Genomic DNA, 20,558 nt, shown 5'->3' with positions numbered 1-20,558 from the left:
GATACAGTGACATTTATGTGCCAATAGTATAAAAGCATACACAAAAAATAATAAATATCAAAAAATGTTAGACTCAGAATAGTGGCTACAGTGACATAGGGAAAGAGACCAGGATTGGGAAAGGCTACATAAGTACTTTGTACAAGTAATGCTTTATTATTCTAGAAACTTAAACCTATACTAGCAAATTTAACATTTGATAAATTTGGGGGTGTGTACACAGGTGTTCATATTGCTTTCTGGAACTTTTACTGTTTATAATTTTTTAAAAAGCAAAATAAACAAAAACTCTCTAAGGAGATTCCAATAAGATACACACTCAGAATTTCTTATATATGTTAAAGTAAATGCCAACAAAGTAGTTTAACACCAAAAAACTGTGTATCATTTCTATTAACTAGAATCCAACAGTTCTGAATTGCTTAAGTAATAAAATGATCATAACTACAAATGCATTAAAAAGATAGCTTCAATTTATAGCAATCAATATATAAAAGAATCTTAACATTACATTTTTGCAAAGTGTAACAATTATTTTGTGTGGAGAAATAAGGAGAAACTAAAACAGTATTTTTTTAAGAAATAAGAAAATACCTTGGAGGCACGAATCTGCCTATGAACATCCGTTAGTTGCTGGATTTTGTATTCTAGCTCTGAAATCTGGGCTTGAAGCCACGTCCATCGGCTGCCAACTCTTGCTCTGTCTAAAAGCCACTTCCATTCAGTACTACAGTTACTGTGAACAAGACATACACTGTTAGTCAAAGCACAAAGGCAATCAGGTTTTCACAGAGACTGCTTAATAACTTCCTTGACTCCTGTCATCCAATCCCAATTCCCTTTCCAAAACATCTAATTACATGATACGAGAATGGCATATCAACTTCTTATCAAATAAACAGATTTAATTTTATCTTTCCCACAAACACCTGTTTTTTTGGTATTACTTATCCAGCAGTAGGATAATCTCTTTTGCTACTTAATACCTTATTGATGCTGAAGGGCTGAAATAGGAGTGGGCCAGCAAAGAAAAGAAAACAAGAATGACAATACTAACACCTTGTAAAAACTATTACATGAGGCTTTTATATGCAAGCAGACATCAAGTATCAGACAAGTCATTTGAACTGTGCCAGATCTAAATCCATGTAGCAAACTGTAACTACTCAATTTTACTATATGTAAGTTCCATTTGCTAAAACAGAAATCACTATTACTTGAAATCAATTTAAAGAAACTGTCGAAATTATCAGAAATATGACTGCTCTGCTACATTTCAAATAAGCATGCCAAATACATAGATCTTGACATGTTTATTAAAATAAATGGCTTGTTAAAAACCTGATTCCCAGCACTCACAGGCCAGAGATGATCAATAATTTATATAAAGGCTTTTTCAAGCATATTTAAAAATAAGGGTTGAACCCTACCCAGCTCTATCTTTTGGCAAGGGCACTACTCTAATCTAGTATGTAAGATTACAAATTAATTACTTTATGAAAATATTCCAACCACTCCACCTAAAAAACAATTATTTCAGGGAACGTTCGTGTGTGTGTGTATGTGTGCGTGTGCGTGCGTGTGTGCGCGCACGCACGTGCATGTGTTTGCAATAATTAATTAGGAGCTTCAGACTGTCAAAGAAAAACATGACAGAGATTGAAGATACAACTGAAGGGCAATAACTAGTTAGTGACAAAACATAAACTTTATGATAAATTTGTCTAAAAACTGCATTTATTGTCAAAACCCCTAGGATGTATAAGACCAAAAGTAGAACCCTAATGTAAACTATGGACTTCGGGTGATAATGATGTATCAGTGTAGGTTCACAGATTTTAAACAAATGCACTAGTCTGGTGCAGTATGGTGATAGTGGGGGAGGTTATATTTGCGTAGGTACGGGGGGTATATGTGAACTCTGTATTTTCTGTTCAATTTTGCTATAAACCTAAAACTACTCTAAAAAATAAAGTTTATTAATTTTTTAAAAACACATTTAATCATAATAGAATATCTTCCATATGTTAGCCAGAGAAAACATTTATTCTAAAAGATCATTTATTGTCAGAAACAATATAATTATTGTAACTAACCTTTATAGAATTTATCCATTATAACAGGATTTTACATTATATCAGTGTTCCCAAAAGGCTATTTTTTCAAAGATTCTAATTGCAACAATGTGATTGAGGAGACCTTCATATAAATTAGGACTTCTCTTGGTATTATTATTTATTCAGTTTACAGTCATTATTGTAAGTTTTAAATTTGACTCTTTTAAATCACGATTTTATAACTATGGACAAAATAAAAGAGAATGCCTATTCGAAATACACACTATTAATAAATAATACTTGTAACACTAACTGCCAATCGTGAAATTAGTGAGGAAGGCAAGGGCCAGATCATGCAGTAGTTGCACTGGTGATGGCAAAGTGCTAGATTTTATGCAAAAAGGGAGTTATCAGCAGGATAGTAACAAAAATATCTTTCTGAGTACTCTGGCTACTAGGTAGAGAAAGCACTGAAGTGTGATATGAGAGGAAATCAGGAAACCAATTAGGATGCAACTATAATAACCTGGGTGTGGCACAGATAGTTGTGATCTCCAAATATTTCACATGCTGTCCTATATTTCCCAGCCTTCTATGCACTTAGGTTGGAGCCATGTGACTAGTTCTGACCAATGGGCTATAAGCAAAAGTGACCTTGTCATTTCTAGTCCACCTGACAACCTTCAAAGCCACTAGTGCAGATAGCATAGCTTTAAGATGGAGGAGGAGCACAGACCAAACCACACTGGAATTTATGTAAGCCATCGCAAACCTTTGCTGAGGTAAACTACTGAGATTAGGAGGTTAACTTGTTACTCTAAACATAGCCTATTCTGACTAAAACACTCCATAAAAGATGAAAATGGCTTACACTGGGAAAGAAGAAGGAGATGAAAGAAGAGATAGATGAAGATAGGATGGGTTCGAGGTTCACTTTAAAGTTGACAGGGCTTGTAGAAGTATGATATGGTAGTAAGCATGGGGAAATCAAAGATGATCTTAAACACTTTCATTAAATTTTGTTCCAGTTGGAAAATTTCCCTATGACATGCAATTTTGCTTGGCTATCAAACTGATATTTAACTAATGGTCAAATAAAATAAAGAAAAAAAATTTCATGGAGTTCATGTTATTGTACTACTGTAAAAATATTGATGTTCAAATTAAATTTACAAAAATCATTTTTATGCTCATACACTACATTAAATTATACTAACATAGAAAAATATCAGTACAAGAATTAAACTTAAGTAAACTAAATAATGCTGGGGCTTTCTGAAGTTGAAAATAATAAATTTTCAATAAAGGATACATTATAAATTTTCAATAAAGGATACATTATCCTACATTTTAATAGGCATGAATAAAATCCATTTGCTATAATTAAAAGTAGTAAACAAGCTTTTCCACCAAAAATGCTCTCTTGCTTGAAAACACATTTTTCTCAAAAATAATTAACACTGCAAACATGTTATAGATCAGCAATGTGGCTATCTCACTTAAAGGAGATTAATACCTATTGTACCCTAAAGTCAAAACACGTCTTATGCAAACAACTTATATAACCAATGATGCAATGGCTTACATAATTTAGAGTATAACCAATGAGAACATAGCCGATGCAACAACAAATAAGAATGAGGCATACCCAGAGTGTCTAGACTTCCCAATTAGCATATAAGACTGTCCTGCCAGACCACTAAGAACACTGACTCCCTGCATCTCTCTGATGTGTTTAACGGATCACAGACCACCACATGCTGGCCATAAGGAGAGGGACTCCTCCGTCCAGTGAAGATCAAGGCAAAGACATCAGTGACTAGAGACCACCTAGGCAGTGAGACTAGTCAGTCTGCAGAACAGCAGCACATGCCTTCAATCCCCATTCTTGCTTGTTTGTAGTCACCAATTAACTTGCTGAAGGAAATAAATACAAGCTGTTTAAACCAAATTGTTTTGAGTACAATTTCTCTTGGTACTTCTTGTCATCATGAACCTACATCCCTGTTTTGATCTTTAAGTGTAGTTCTTCAGAATAAGACAGTTTTCTAATATTACATAAGTTACCAAGACTTAAAGAGGAACTGATATAAATTAATTTTGCCTTTAACATAAGTTTTAGCTCACTGATAACTATGAATTCACCATGATTAAAAAATCAAAAATGACGATCCAGTTGTGGAAAATGACAATCCCCCAAAACATAAGGGCTATCCTGGAAAAATACATTGAATTAGGTCAACCTTCTCTACTGCTATCTGCTCACCTAGGAAGAGTTTACCTTCCCTGGAATTTGATTCCTTTAGACAAAGGATTGGCAAACTTTTCCTTTAAAGAGGCAGACAGTTAATATTTTAGGCTTTGTGGGCCACATGGTCTCTTTAACAATTACTCAGATGTGCCCTTATTGCATGAGAGCAGCCATAGATGATACATAAATGAATGGGTGTGACTGCATTTGAATAAAACTTTTTTACAGAAACAATTAAGGGGGCCACGTTGCCCTTGCCACACTCTATTCTGTTCGCTGTACTCACCTCCACACCCACCATGGCCTCCATTCAGCAGCTGGTAGAAAAATATCACTTAGAAGAAAGCAAAGCTTTGATGAGTACATGAGGGAAGTAGAAGGAAAGGCTGTGTGAAAAATGAGTGCCATGGCCAAACCAGATTGTATCATCACTTGACAGAAGAAAAAAAAATCACCATAAAAATGGAGAGCACACTGAAAACAAATTTTCATGTAACCTGGAAAAGAAGTTTAAAGAAACTACAGCTGATGGCAGAAAAACTCATATTGCCTGCAACTTTACGACGCATTGGTTCAATACCAGGAATGGGATGAGAAGGAAAGTACAATAACAAGAAAATTGGAAGATGGGAAATAAGTGGTGGAACGAATCATGAACAATGTCACCTATACCCGGGTCTATGAAAAAGTTGAATAAAAATTCCACCATCCTTTTGGACAGGCATTAGCTGCAAAGATAAACAAGCTCACATCAATGAGCAAATCTCTCATTGCTTTTTTTTCTTTACTGTATTCAATTATCTTTATCAGAAACATTTTTCATGCAATATTTCTGAGTGTTGGTTTAATTAGCATTATCCTGTAAGTTAGTAAACGAATGTGTTTACGCTTAAAAAAAAAAAAAAAGTCAATGGGCCAGACTTGGTCCCTGGGCAATAGTTCTCCAGCACCTGATGTAGACATGTTTTCATACGCCTCTCATGCTTCCCAAGAGATTAAGACTTCATTTGACAAAGTGCTCAAATCTTTCGCTCACATTTAATTATCTTCTTCTAAGACCTGTGTCAGACTATATGTATTGGAAATGCTGCAGCTTGTCTTTCATTTTCCTAATGGTGTCTTTTGAGCAGCAAATGATTCTACTTTTGGTGAAGTCCAATTTATCAAACTTGCCTTTTATGGATAGGTCTTTTTTATGTTCTAAGAAATCTTTGCCTAACAGTCAAAAAGACTTATTCATGTTTCTAAGATCTTAGAGTTTTAGCTTTTAGATCTATAATCTAATTCTAATTTATTTCTATGTATTGTATGAGGTAAGGGTTGAGATTCTTTCTATAGGATAGTTTTGGAACCATTTGTTGAAATATTCCATTATCCTTTAATAGAAAAAAAAACTATTCTTAATAAAGACTGGCTATGAACACTATATGTATTGTATATATAATACATAATACACTACACACGTGCTCCTTAGGATATTTATCTATCTCAACATCTTAACATCATGCTATTATTGTACTTTAATCCTTAAAATTCAGTAGTATAAATTCTCCAACTCTGTTCTTTCTCAATATTGTTTTGACTATTCTAAATTTGAGAATCAGCTTGTCAATTTCCACATGGGGGAAAAAAAACCCTCCTAGCATTTTCATTAGGATTGCCTTGAATCTACATATCTACTGGTGGATAACACTGAATCTTCCAATCAATGTATAAGGCATTATTTCTCTGTGTATTTACATACTATTAATTTCTCTCAGCTATGTTTCATACAGTTTTAAAATTTTCTCTATTTTGCGTTTATGGATGCTAGTTTGTATCATCTGTAAATTGGATGTTAGTGTAAAAAAACATCAATTGGTTTTTGTATAGTGACCTTATATCCTCGGACCCTATTAAATTCACTTGAGTTTTAGTAGCTTCCTCAGCGTCCATAGGATTTTATATATATCATGTAAACTGCAAATAAAGAGTTTTATTATTTTTAACCTGGATGCCTTTTATTATTTTTCGTACCTTACTACACTGGCTAGGAATTCCAGTTAACGCTAATTATGTCATGTGAGTGGACACCCTTACCTACTTCCTGACCTTACAGAGAAAGCACTCTCTCATCATTGAATGTAATGTTAGCTATATACTTTCTATAAATGTCCTTTATCAGACTTTAAAAGTATATCTTTGATCTCCTATATAAAATGTCTATTCTGGGTTTGTTGTTTTTATGATGTGTGGGTTTGAATTTTGTCAGTTTTTTTGATTCAATGGAAATGTTTTTTTCTTTGATTTTTGAATATTAACCTTCCTTCCCAATATAAATCCTTGTGGTCATGATTTTTTTTTTTTTTTGGTTGACTCTATTTGCTATTTCATTAAGGAAATTTTGCATCTACAATCAAAAAAGATATTGATCTGTTTTCCTATAATGTCTTTGTCTGCTTTTGAAACTAAATTAATGCTTGCCTCATAAAATGAGTCAAGAAGTGTTCCCTCCTCTATTTTTTGAAGGAGTTTGTATAGGATTGGAATTATTTTCAAGAAAATTATTCAGTGAAGCCATCTGGGGCTGGTTTCCTATCAGATTCTTATTAATTCAATTTCTCTAATTGATATGTTTTTCAAGTTTTCTATTCCTTCCTGTGTCAGCTTTGGCAATTTGTGTCTTTCACTTAGTCTATTTTGCCTACTTTGTTGAACTTATTGGCATAAAATTGCTCATAATATTCTGATTATTCTATTAATGCCTATAACATGCATATGATGTTTTTATTTTTCCTGCTCTTGGTAATCTTTTTCCTGATCTATCTAGAAACTTACCAACTTAATTAATCTTTTCAAAGATTCAGCTTTTGGTTTCACTGATACTCTATGCTTTTGTGTTTTCTATTTCATTGATTTTACGCTTTATAATTTTTTCCTTCTTGCTTTGGGTTTCATTGGCTCATGTTTTTGTAGCTTTGTCAGTGGGAGACTTAGACCAGACTTTATGCCTTTCTGCTATTCTAAGAATTTATAGCCATAAATTTTCATCTAAGCACTGCTTTAGTAATCTAGTAGCTGCATTCCACAAAATTAGATATGCTATTTTCAGTTTTGTTTCAAACACTTTAGATTATCCTGATTTTTTATTTGATCCATGAGTTATTTGGAAATGTGTAGTAGCCTCCACATATTTCAGATCTACATGTATGCCATTTCTTGCCACTTCTTTCCTTCATGTAGATCAGAGTTTTCACTATCATTAATCTTGTAATGTCAGTATACTGAGCAAATTTTCTCAGCTTTTATTTGGAAACATTATTTTGCCTTTTTTTAAAAAAAGATCATTTCACCGGGTAGAGAATTTTAGGTTGACTTGACATGTTTTTCCCTTTTAGCACTTTAAATATACCATTCCAGTTTTTGAGCTTGCATGCCTTCTCATGAGAAGTCAGTAGTGATTTATTTTTTTGGTATATCTTTGATCCCCTATATAAAATGTCTCCCTTCCCACTTACTGCTTTTGAGATTTTCTCTACATCACTAGAACTTAAGTGATTTGCTACAATATATTTTGGTATGATTTTGTTTTTATCCTCTTTGTGATTTACTGAGCTTCTTGAATCTGCGGTTTTATGGTTTTCAGCAAATTTGGAAAAGTTGTGGCCATTATTTTTCCTAATATTTTTTTCTTTTTCCCCTCCCTCTTCTATTCAGAACTCCAATTATATATATGTTAGAACTTCTGATATTGTATCCAGATCACTGATGTTCATTTTCTTTTAGGCTTTTTACCCTATGAACTTTGGTTTGGATAGTTTCTGTTGCTGTATGTTAAAATGTAGACTTCTTAATGTCTAGTCTCTTAATGTTAATCTGAAACAAGTTTCTTCTCAGATATTATATTGTCCCCCTAAAAGTTTAGTGGCTCTTCACTGTACATTAAATTTCTCACTAGTTTGTGTTTTCCTTTTAAGTACTTGAGATTGTTTACAATAGGTATTTTAAAGTCTTTCCCAACTAATCTCATCATGTGTCATTTCTGTATGTTTCTACTGATTTTTCTCCTTTGCATGTCAAGTAGTTGATATACAGATATTTAGTGTTATATATACACACATATATTTATGTGTACGTATATTAACACATATTATGTACGCTATGAATATTATGTTGTTGAATTTCTGGATTTTATGGTCTTCCTTTAAAGAGTGATAAATTTCTTTCAACAGATTATTAAATTACTTGCTGTTTACTTCATTCTTTCCAGCTTGCTTTAAAATCTGTTAGAGGTGTAGTGTACCCATCGACTAGGGCTAATTCAGCATATTCTTGAAGTGTGACCTTTCTGGGGTCTCTATGAAATGCTCCAAATGCTCAGTAAAGTTCCTTTGCTCTGATTATTCAGAACTCAAACATCGTCCAACCCCACATGCACAATGAAAATGGTTCAGATTACGGCTTCCTAACAGTTCTTTGTCTGCCCCTAGAGTTTCACCTACACATGTATAGCTCAGTATTCAATGAAAGTCTCTTAGGGGACTACATGAAGATTTCTGGAGCTTTTTCTTTACTTAAGCAGGTCCTTCAACTTCAGTATTCTGATCTACCAACTCCAGCTATCTCAGCCTCCCAACTTTAATCTTTGCCTCAATTAAGTAAAACCACTATGCTCTACTTGGCTTTCTTCTCCCTGCATCAGAGATCAGAAAGTGCCATCAAGCAGAAAACAAGAGCAATCACAAGGTTCGCCCGTTTCTCTTTTCTCAGAGATCACTGAAGCTCTGCTCTTTGCTGTCTTATGTCCATTATGTCCATTTTCTGAAAAATAACTATATTTTGTCCAGTTTTCTAGTTATTTACAGCCAAAGAGCAAGTGTAGTATCAGTAACTTGATTCTATGAAGGCTAGAACTCAACTTTTACGTGTGCATGCATGCGTGTACTTGCGATCTCTCTCTATTTTGTTTCTAATATTTCACATGTAAAATCTCATTGCCTTAAAAAATACTATAGTTGCATATTAGGCCAGAATCTTAAAAAAAAAAAAAGATAAAAGTAGCTCAAAGATTCCTTTTTTAGGTGTTTCTGGACAATTTCAAGGAAGCAGAGCTTTTTACTTAGCCTATATGATCACCCATTTATCTCTCAACTGTTCTGTGAGAAAAACAGTTATATCATGCTTTAGCCACTATACCTTTAAATCTTTTTCTTACTACAACGTAGCCTTTATGCTAAATGTTACAGAAATTGTTATGACCAATAGCGTGTGCCATGAGAGAAACCAACTGCTTACTGTATCCTGCCTCTAAGTTACTCTAGTAGGAAAGAAATGTTATAGGTTATCCTTTCTGTACACTATACTATACTAGCAAAAAATGATGATTTCAAAGAGAGACCAAGTAACCAACAAGACTATAGCTCTAGCAGAAGCAGAAAACTGTATAATCCATTGGCTTTTCCTTGTTGTTTAAGCCCAATATAAATGAATTTAGGCAAGAATTAGTTTACAAGCAGAGAAAAAAAGGAGTACAACTCAGTTTAGGAAGGCTCTCTCTGACTGCGACCTACTTCTAACTTAATGGATAATCCCATAATATAGGGACTCGAAGGTATAGGAAAGCCACTGTTTCTCTACAGATGACAAAAAAAATATATTCCAAGAATTTCTCTTAAAGAGTTCTAAGTCACAGAGTGAAAGTCAGCTTAGGAACAAGAATCAGATGAATTCCTACCCAAATGTACTGTTTTGATGGCCTTGAGGTAGCAGTCATTAAACTGAGGGAGAGAGGAAAATAACTAGTAAACTAACTTGTCTTTATGATTAACAACTATGATCAAATAAGATCTTTGGCTGTGTTATTTTCACATGTAACTGACTGGAGGCAACCAGAATGTAAACCCACATTTGTGAGGAAACTCTATTAGCATAAAACCACATGTGAAACATGCTCTACACTCAGGGAGTCCAAATCTGCACCAAAACGAAGCACGCTGAGAATGTAGTGCAGCCTTCAATAAGGGTACACTCTCCAGTACCCACTTCAGATACAGACACAAAAATAATGGATAAGGAACAATTCCCAAAGAGCAAAGTCAGGGACTATGGAAAACAAAGAAATTTCTCTTAAGAAAGCAGAATTAGAATCCTACCAAGACCTTACTCCAGTTCTAGAGTAAGAAGTCTTATTAATTACTATAAGGACCAGGAATGATCTATCATGTGTATCCCAGTGGCAGTTTCACTGTGGCTTTCCTGTTCCCACTCCAACATATATACAGAAAACAAGAGGGCAAGATGGTTAGAAAAACTATTAGTTTACAGGTCACCACATCATAGGAACCACATCTGAATCTGACGAAGAGGAATTTATTCCACCTACTGAGTGTGACTTTGACACCCATCAGGAGGTGATGTTTTTCTCTATGTGAAGGAGGTATATGTGTATTTGAGCGGCCAAAGGGGCAAACTAAACAGATTGCTTATTTTCCCTCAATATCCATTCTCCTTTTTTATAATAACCCCCCGAGTTTTAGCTGAGCCCATGACAACTCAACTAAAGACTACATTTTCCAGCCTTACTTGCAGTTAGTGTATGTGACTAAGTTGACAATCAGATATGAGCCAAAATAATGTATAACCTCTGTCATTAAAAATGATTGGGTGTGGAAATCAGATGAAGATGAATTAGTTTCAACAATGTAGGCAGGGCAGCATCTTAAAGGAGAGCAAAACCAACAGGTCCCTGCAAACCCTGTGAAGCATACCCAATTCTTGACTTAAACAGAAGAAATTCTATATATTCATGTTGAGGTCTTCCTGTTAAGACAGCTTAGCATATACATTAATACACCCCTCCCTCAAAAATATTTTATGCCATTAGGATGATTTAGGTTAACAAGTTCTCATTAAAATGTTCATTGTCTTTAAGAAAATTAAGCCTCACTGACATAAAAGTTAAAAACAACATTCTACCACGTAGTTGTATACATTCACAGAAAAAACAAACAAGCATAAAATAAAACAGTTGTGAATGTTAGGAAATTTTGGCATGGAGATAAACCAAATTAAGGGGTGGGATTTAGGATGTCCAAGGACAATGAGACTGGAACTTAAAAAAGAGTTCTCCAAAAGAAAGTAGAAATAAAAGGGAACAAAACAATCTTAATATATTGTGTGATTCTGCCTGAAACTCTGGCAGAACCCAGTATATCAACTGCCTAAAGTTTTCAGTATTAAGTTTAAAAAGATTCACATATCAGACTGGCAAACTTAGTTTTGTCCTCCTCCTACCATCTATACGCCCCCTCCCCTCCAGCTAAAGAAAAGATAAGAGAAAGAACAAAGGGAGGTTGGGGAATACTCATGCAGTCTATCAATACTACCCCCCTTTCCATTGCATAGAAAGAATTTTCAAAGTTAATGGTCTGTTAAACAGTCTTAACTATGTTTTTAAAATCCTTGCATAATATCAAACATTGATAACTAGGGACATATAAATAAAGTAAATAAATAAATTTTTAAACTGATCAAAATGTATTTGCTAAAAGAACAGTCTGAAGTCATGTACTTTAGCAAGTTGAAAAAGCACTGTGTGTGAGTTTGCACATGTGCGTGTCTCTTTTGTTCAGGAAGCCAAACCAAACCATGGTGGTCACTGCTTATCCACGGGGGACACATTCTAAGACCCCCAGTAGATGCCTGAAACTATGGTTAGTACTAAACCCTATATATACTATGTTTTTTTTTTCCTATGCATTCATACCTATGATAAAGTTTACTTATTAGGCACAGTAAGAGATTAACAGTAACTAATAATAAAACAATTATAATATACTGTAATAAAAGTCAGGTGAGCATGATCTGTCTCTGTTCATGTCTTCTACCCACAAATTTAATCCTTTTCCATCTTAACTAAGTACTTGTCATGCACTGTGGCCATAACGTGTGACAGCAAAACTACCATGAATTTATTTTTTCTTCCTTAAATTTCACGGATTTGTTCTTACCATGCATCTTAGGAACCTCAGCATATAACCTTTTTCTTTCCTTAAGAACTTTCACCTTTTCACTTAAAGGAAGCACTTACGACTTCTCTTTGGCATATCCGAATTGCTAGTATCACTACTCCTGCACTTTGGGGCATTAGAAGAGTTACTTGAATACAAACACTGAGATATTGAGACAGTCAATCTAATAACCAAGACGGCTAAGTCACCAACAGGCTGGTAGCATATTATGGTGTGGATATGTTGGACAAAGGGATGATTCACGTCCCGGGCAGGATGGAGTGAGCAGCATATGTCATTATGCTACCGAGAAAGGTGTGTAATTTAAAACTTATAAATTGTTTATTTCTGGAATTTTTCCATTTCATATTTTCAGACTGAAGTTGGCTGCGGGTAACTGAAACCATGAAAAGTGAAATCACAGATAAGTGGGTACTATTGTTATACACTGCACAGATCCTGCCTGAATGGGCAAGCAGAACTAAAATCCAGTAAGAGTTCTGCACTCTGAGCCCTAAAATTACAAATCTGAATCTGCTCAGTGGAAGGAGCATCTTCTTCTACTGCACACAAATGGGCTTGTGATGGTCCTGCTGGCCACGATGGGCAGTGAAAAATAATGGTGTAAAAGTTGACTAGACTATGCTTGTTACTCAGAAAGGTGACTGTCACTAACCCAGAATTGAGTACAGGCATTTCTGCTATAACACCATATATGTGCATTCCTGATAACCCTGTTCTATAAAATAAAAATAGCTGAATTTAGGAAGAAAACAGAATTAGAGCCAGACCACTCAAAACCTATGTAATTTCAAAATCTGAGTGCTAACAAAATAACAATCCTTATAAAAATATCAGTACAGTTTAAGTTTCCACTGGCATTTGCATCAATAAGCCAGCCTTTAAAGCTTCATTCATATCCTGGAGATCATGTTTCTTCCTTTAAAGTGGGTCCTTAAAGATAGTCACTCTAATAGAGACCAGTTTAATAAAAATTTAAAACTATCATCTAGATAGCCTGAAATTTTTCATTTAATGCAAGGGAACTATCCTCACAGCTTCTTCAACTGAACTTATGACATCTTCAGACCTTTTAAGATAGTGGAACATATAGCAATTTTTAAAGCCAATAAACCAGCACTTTATTACAATATAAGAGGGTACTTACACAGAATTTTCAAGATTTTTCTTATACAACTAAAGCTTACTCTTTAGTTGTAAAAAAGCTTGCCCCTTGATCATTCCAAAACATTTACGTTTAAAACGGTTTGGGGAAAAATCCAAGCCAAATTCCACACTATATTGACGTTATTCCCCTCTATGCCAAATGTTAAAAGTTTTTCTTTTAGAGAGAAGGAAAATTGTATAGGTTAGAGAAGAAGAATACTGTAGAACAAGTGAAAGTAAAATAACTTTTGTTTTTCTTATCTTTAATGGATCTGATAATAAATCTAATGATTTGTTGAAAATAATAACAGCAACAGTGTAATCAATTATGTATGCCTGTGTGTGGTTATGTGTGAATACTTATATGTTTATGTATAAGTGAAAATGATACAAGGGAGAGGAAAAAAGAATTAGGATTATTTTGTTATTCTAAGGTACTCGAACTACCCAAGAAGAGGTATTAATGTTGTTTAAAAAATAATTTGGATAAGCTGTATATGTACATTGCAAATTCTAAGGTAACCACTAAAAAAAGTTTAAAAAAGTATTACTGTTATGCTAAAAAAGGAAAGTAAATCATATAAAATGTTCAATTACGATTGCAAAAGGCAGAAAAAGCATGGAAGACAACAATAAAAGCAAAAAAAATGAGGGCAACAAATAAGAAACAGTGACAAATATGGTAGATGTTAATCAATTATATCATTAATCACTCTAAACATCAACGGTCTACATGTTCTAAATACACTAACTAAAAGACAGAGATTGTCAGAGTGGACCAAAAACAAGACCCAACTGTACGCTGTCCACAAGAAACTCACTTTAAATATAAAGACGTATGCTGATTAAAAGTAAAGGAATAAAGAAAATTATGCCAAGCTAATGCTAATCACAAGAAAGTGGCAGTAGCTATATTAATTTCAGACAGAGCAGACTTCAGGGCAAGGAAGGCTATGACAGATAAAGAGGAATATTACATAAAATTAAAGGGTCAATAATCTAAGAAGATAACAATCTTTAATGTGAGCCTAATAAAAGAACATCAAACTACATAAAGCAAAAACTGACAAAACTGCAAGGAGAAATCAATTAATCCACTATTATAGTTACAGACTTTAACACTCCGTCTTTCAGAAATGCACAGATCCAGCAAGCAGAAAACCAGTACAGATACAGTTGAATTCAACAATACCATTACTTAACTGGAAATACCTGACATCTACAGCCTACTTCATCCAACAACAGATTACAAATTCTTCTCAAGCTAACATGAAAAATTATATAATTTATATATAAAAAGACATAAGCTATGACCAAATGGGACTTATGCCAGGTATGCAAGAATGGTTTGACATTCAAAAATCAATTATGTAATCTATTAACAGGCATCACATCATCATCACGTTGCATCAAAAAGAAAAATCACAAGATCATTATCATTAGATGCACATCATCATCACATTGCATCAAAAAGAAAAATCACAAGATCATTATCATTAGAAGCATTTTATAAAATTCAATACTCATTCATGATAAAACTCTCAGTAAACTGGGAATAGAGAGAATTTCCTCAACTTGAATAGAGAATTTCCTCAAGTTGAGTTATCTATCAAAACCTATAGCTACATCGTACTTAATGCTGAGAAACTACAAAATCTCTTACTAAGATCAGAAATAAGGCAAGATATTCTCTCACCTCTTCTTTTCAACATGATACTGACAATCCTAGTTAATGAGAATAGAAGAGGAAATAAAAAATATATAGGTTTGTAAGGCAGAATACTCTTTGTTCTATTGGAAAAATCCAAAAGAATCTCTCTCTCTCACACACACACACACACACACACACACACACATACACACACGCGTGCGTGCGCACGCACACAAAACAAACTGCAACTACTAAGTGATAATAGCAAGGTTGCAAGACACAAGGTTAATATACAGAAGTCAACTGCTTTCCTATATACTAGCAATAAATAAGTAGAATGTAAATTAAAAATATTATTTACATTAGCACCCCCCAAAATAAAATACTTAGGTATAAATCTTATAAAACAGATACAAAATCTATTTGAGAAAAACTATAAAACTCTGATGAAATATATCAAAGAACTAAGTAAATAGATATTCCATTTCATGGACAGAAAAACTCAATATCGTCAATATATTAGTTTCCCCAATTTGATCTATAGATTCAACATAATCCCAATCAAAATCCCCATGAGTTATTTTGTAGATACTGACAAAGTGACTCTAAAGTTTATATAGAAAAAAGAGCCAGTATAGCCAACTCAATATTGAAGGAAACCCACAAAGTCAGAGGACTGATGCTATCCATATTTAAGACTTAGTATAAAAGTTACAGTAATCAAGGCAAACAGATCAATAGAACAGAGACTCTAGAAATAAACCCACATAAACATGGTCAAGAGATTTTTGATGAAAGGAACAATGGCAATAAAATGGAGAAAGAACAGTCTTTTCAACAAATGATGTTGGAAAAACTGGATATCCACATGCAAAAAAAAAATGAATCTAGACATAAATCTTACCCTGATACCAAGAATTAACTCAAAATGGATCATAAACCTAAACATAAAACACAAAACTATAAAACTCCTAGATGATGACATAGGAGAAAATCTAGGTAACCTTGCATATAGTGATGACACTTTAGATAGAAACACCAAAGGCATGATTCACGAAATAAATAATTAGTAAGCTGGACTTCATTAAAGTTAAAAACTTTTGCTCTGCAAAAGACATTGATAAGAGAATGAGAAGACAAGCCACAGGCTGGGAGAAAATATTTGCAAAGACATATCTGATAAAGAACTGTTATCTAAAATATACAAAGAATTCTTAAAACTCAACTATTAAAAAAGAACCCAATTAAAAAATTGGCAAAAGAGTTTGAGGAACAAACACACCATATGATATTATGGAATTGCAAATTAAAACAATAAGATACACACCTATTAGAACAGCCAAAATCCAAAACACTGACATAAAAAGCTGGCAAGGATGTTGAGCAACAGGAATTCTCACCCACTATTAGTTAGTATAGCCATTTTAAAGGAGAGTTTGGCAGTTTCTTACAAAACTATACATATTCTTACCATACAATCTAACAGTAGCATTCCTTGGTATTTATGCAAATGAACTGAAAATTTACATCCATACAAAAAGCATGTGAATGTTTATAGCAGCTTTATTCATAATTTCCAAAACCTAGAAGAACCAAGACATCTTTCAACAGGTAAATGAATAAACTGTACTACATCCACATTATTATTCAGAGCTAGATTATTATTCAGAACTAGAAAGAAATGAGCTATCAAACTAGGAAGACATGGTGGAAACTTAAATGCATATTACTAAGTGAAAGAAGCCAATTTGAAAAGGCTACATACTGTATGATTCCAACTATATGACTTTCTGGAAAAGGCAAAACTAGGGAGACAGTAAAAAGATTAGTGGTTGCCCGGGTTGGAAGGAGGGAAGAATGAATAGGCAGAACACAGAGGATCTGTAGGGTGAAACTACTGTGTATAATGCTACAATGGTGGACACGTGTCATTATACATTTGTCCAAACCCATAGAATATACACCGAGAATAAACTCTAATGTAAACTATGGAGTTTGGGTGATAATGACATATCTATACAGCTTCACTGATTGTAACAAATTACCACTGTGGTGGGGGATGTCGAAAGTGAAAGAAATTGTGTGTATGGGCAGGAGGCTGAAGGGAACAAATGGGAACTCTGTATTTTCTGCTTAATTTTGCTATGAACCTCACAAATTGTCACTCAAGTATTATTGCAATTTCTCTAGGATTGTTCTTCACTGAACTTAACAAAATCAGACTTGCTCATCTATTTCCAAAGTGGAGAAAATTTAAAAGATAATGAATGCAAAACAATTTGTCAACTTCATATTATACAAATATAAAGGTACTCTTATTTTCAATTTATTAATGAAATGCCCTTAGTCTCTTTACTCTCTCAATGTCATACTGAGTTCATACTGTTCTTTATCCAGTTTCTCAAAAGGAAATTCATTACCTGGTTTTTACGTCTTTTCCTTTCTACTGGCAAAATAGGAAAGTGTAAAAAAAACTATGAGTACTCATTTCCGTAGGTCTGGAAGAAATTAGCTCTTTCAATCTGGAAAGATTCACCTGGCAGCTTATAACTAAACAACAATTATTTCTCGGTAAATGTCTCATTTTGTTTAAAAGAATTTCCTCAACAAGACTATTTACATACCAAAGTAAAAAACTTAAAGAAAAAACATATGAGAACTAATTTGGGGAAATGATGTGGAGTCTTTCTCCCAACAGCCAAGACGGCTGTATGACTTGGAAAACACTGGCAAGTTTCCTTGAATAAGACAAAGAAGTATATTTTTCTGTGTCAAAATGTGTGTTTTTCTACATAATTCCCAAAAGTAACTTATGTCATTTCCCAGAACAAAAGAAATGCTAGAACTCTAAAGTTTACAACCAGAAGAGAGGTAAAATAATTGTAGCAGTCTATCAGTCACCCATCCACATCCCCTCACTTACCAGCTCAGCACACATAGATCTGACTTCCAAGTGTCAGCACCTGCATTTCTTTGAGGTTGTTTTTGTTGTTCCTTGAGCCTGCTTTGTCACCCAAGTGGCAGAACAGAAGTGCAAGGGAATTAACACAACCAGGAACAACCTTAACTAATGGGATTTAATGCACAAGTATTCCAGCTTCTTCACCTCACAAATGGGTTAACTTAGGTGTGTATTTTATACTGGCTTCCCAAGTTTCTCATGGAATATTAAACTCTAGTCTTCCACTGTAGTAAACTGCTTGATAAGACACTCTTTAATTGCTGCCAAATCAGTGCACTATTATGAATAGGTACTTCATATATAATATTTCATCTAATTATCTCCAGAATCTAAGTTAGACCAAAGAATAATCTAATTCAGGGGGTTAAAAATAACTTTAACCTTTGTTCAGGGTCACGAGTAAGCTATGATTTTAATACTAGTATACCCAGAACCTCTGCTCCTTCACCAAAGGAACAGAGAACAGTGCAGCTGAAGTGGGGGTGGGTGTCCCATTCATGTTATAAAGATTATATCTCAAACCTACAAAAAAATTCTGTTTCTTTCCAAATGAAATTAACTTTAAAACATTTTTCTAATGCATACTAGTCTCTGAACCAAGTTATTTTTCAAGTATATCAATAATGTCGTTTTCAATTAATCTACTGCCTGTATTTTTGGAAGGAAAGAAAAAGGGGCAAGTAAAATACATATTTAAAATAACAAAGGTAATGGTGAATGTGAGTGCTTTCCAATTTCCTAAAACAATCATATTCCTTTACAGCTAAATTCCCTAGTCAGAGTGAAGGAATTTGTTTTTTTTTTTTTTTTACAGGGCTATAAACTTAAAAGAAGAAAATGAAAGAAAGAAAAAAAGAAAAGGCTTTTATAATATAATCTAAGATTTTAGAGATAAATATAATACATTTTACTTATTAACTTTTAAAAGTTGCAAATGTTAAATAATTACTATTAAATGTCCATACTTTTGTATATTTCATTATTGTACACACACTCATGCTGGTTCTAAATTGTACAAGACACATCTTGTGTTAGTTTGGTACTAGAGACAAAGCAAGAAAGGGCAGGGAAATCAAGTAAAGATTAAACTACAGAATTGAAGAAAACATAGAGAAATTTAATGGATTGTCAACCCCAATTTTTGTATCTTTCCAACTACATATACAAATACAGAAATATTCATTTATTCACTCAACAAATACAAAACGAGCACTAAAAAGTAGACAATGCTAGGCAGAGGGTATATATACAATACAAAAAAAAGTAATACTTGCCCTTAAGTTGTTTAAAATCAACTTTACTATTTGACACTGTAGACCTTATGATTTAAGTTGAGAAGTCTATTTATATTCAATAGAGATAATGAAAATTTAATTTACCTATTTTACACTTGTTTAATTCTGAACTATTATTATATGTATTAAAAATATTCATCTACATTTGAAAAGTGAGTTTCCAGAAATGTAAGAGGAAAATGTGAAGAATAAAAAAAAAAAAAAAAACCTTATCAGGATGTTTTAAATTATAAAATGAACTTAACAACCTGAAACATAACTAATTTCAATTTAAATAACAAATTAAGAAATCAATTTTATACTCACATCAAAAGATATAAATAATTAAAATTATTATTTGTTCTCAAAATTCGGTCTAATCAAAATTAGTAAAATGTTGAGAAACGACTGTTCCTACATACAAGTAATCTATTAGCATTAGTAAAAATATTCAAAACAAACAGAATTTAATATTCAATTTTTGGTGTTATATAAAAAGAAATCAGGAAATGTTAGAGTTCAAATAGCAAAAAACAAAGAAGCCTGAAAAATTATCAAATAATCAGTGAATTAAAGATTTCAAAAAGTTATTCTATAAACTTAGTATTAGTGATTTGAGTTGATCAGATGAGTGTAACCTTAGAACAAAATGTATCTGACTTCTAGAAATATAAATACGAGCTTTAATAACCAAGGCATCATAATATTAAGTGGCCAGGAATGCAAAAAGCTAGATGTGTATCTTGAATATTAAACTCTATAAATTCATTATTTTCCTAAAATGTATGTCTAGCAACCCTGAAGCACTTCCAGTTGATTATGGGGGGGAAGGAAAAAAAAAGAATGAAAAATAAACTTTCCAAGCTTGAATCCAATTTCTTTCCAGGCTACTTTACTTCAATTTTCCTCAATAAATTGGCAAAGTTAACGTGGAGAAAAAAAAAAAAAAATGAGAAGACATTGCTTGATGCTTTGTATAAAATTTTTTTCAATAGTTTGAAATTCTTCATTTGCGTACGTTTTATATAAATGTCTGAACTTAGTGTTCTCTCACTAAATTCAAGGGGTAAATGCTCATCTTAAAAAATGTTTGACCTATTAGTAATTATTTGCTTGATGTGTGAGATTTTTTAAAAGTATAAAATGTAGTTTCCACCCTTACTAGGTACTGGGTTATTAAGAGATATATTAGCAAATTATATAGGACA

General features: G+C 33.3%; 1 protein-coding gene and 1 pseudogene across 9 annotated transcripts in view; one reads left to right on the top strand and one right to left on the bottom strand.

Moving 5' to 3' along the window:
• The window catches only part of KANSL1L (KAT8 regulatory NSL complex subunit 1 like), a 101,434-nt gene that overhangs the window by 63,355 nt on the left and 17,521 nt on the right, over nt 1-20,558 (bottom strand). For all 9 annotated transcript variants that reach the window (XM_011369617.2, XM_011369622.2, XM_011369623.2 and 6 more), the window contains one exon: nt 595-736. In XM_011369617.2, coding sequence (XP_011367919.1) covers nt 595-736 — 142 coding nt within the window. The remainder of the gene's footprint in view (nt 1-594; nt 737-20,558) is intronic.
• On the top strand, nt 3,403-5,203 carry LOC111745336 (annotated as a pseudogene).

This window comes from Pteropus vampyrus, unplaced genomic scaffold (assembly GCF_000151845.1).
Source record: "Pteropus vampyrus isolate Shadow unplaced genomic scaffold, Pvam_2.0 Scaffold152, whole genome shotgun sequence".
NCBI classification, from domain to species: Eukaryota; Metazoa; Chordata; class Mammalia; order Chiroptera; family Pteropodidae; genus Pteropus; species Pteropus vampyrus.
Note: the sequence above shows the minus strand (reverse complement) of the source record. Positions and strands in the feature narration are given on the sequence as shown.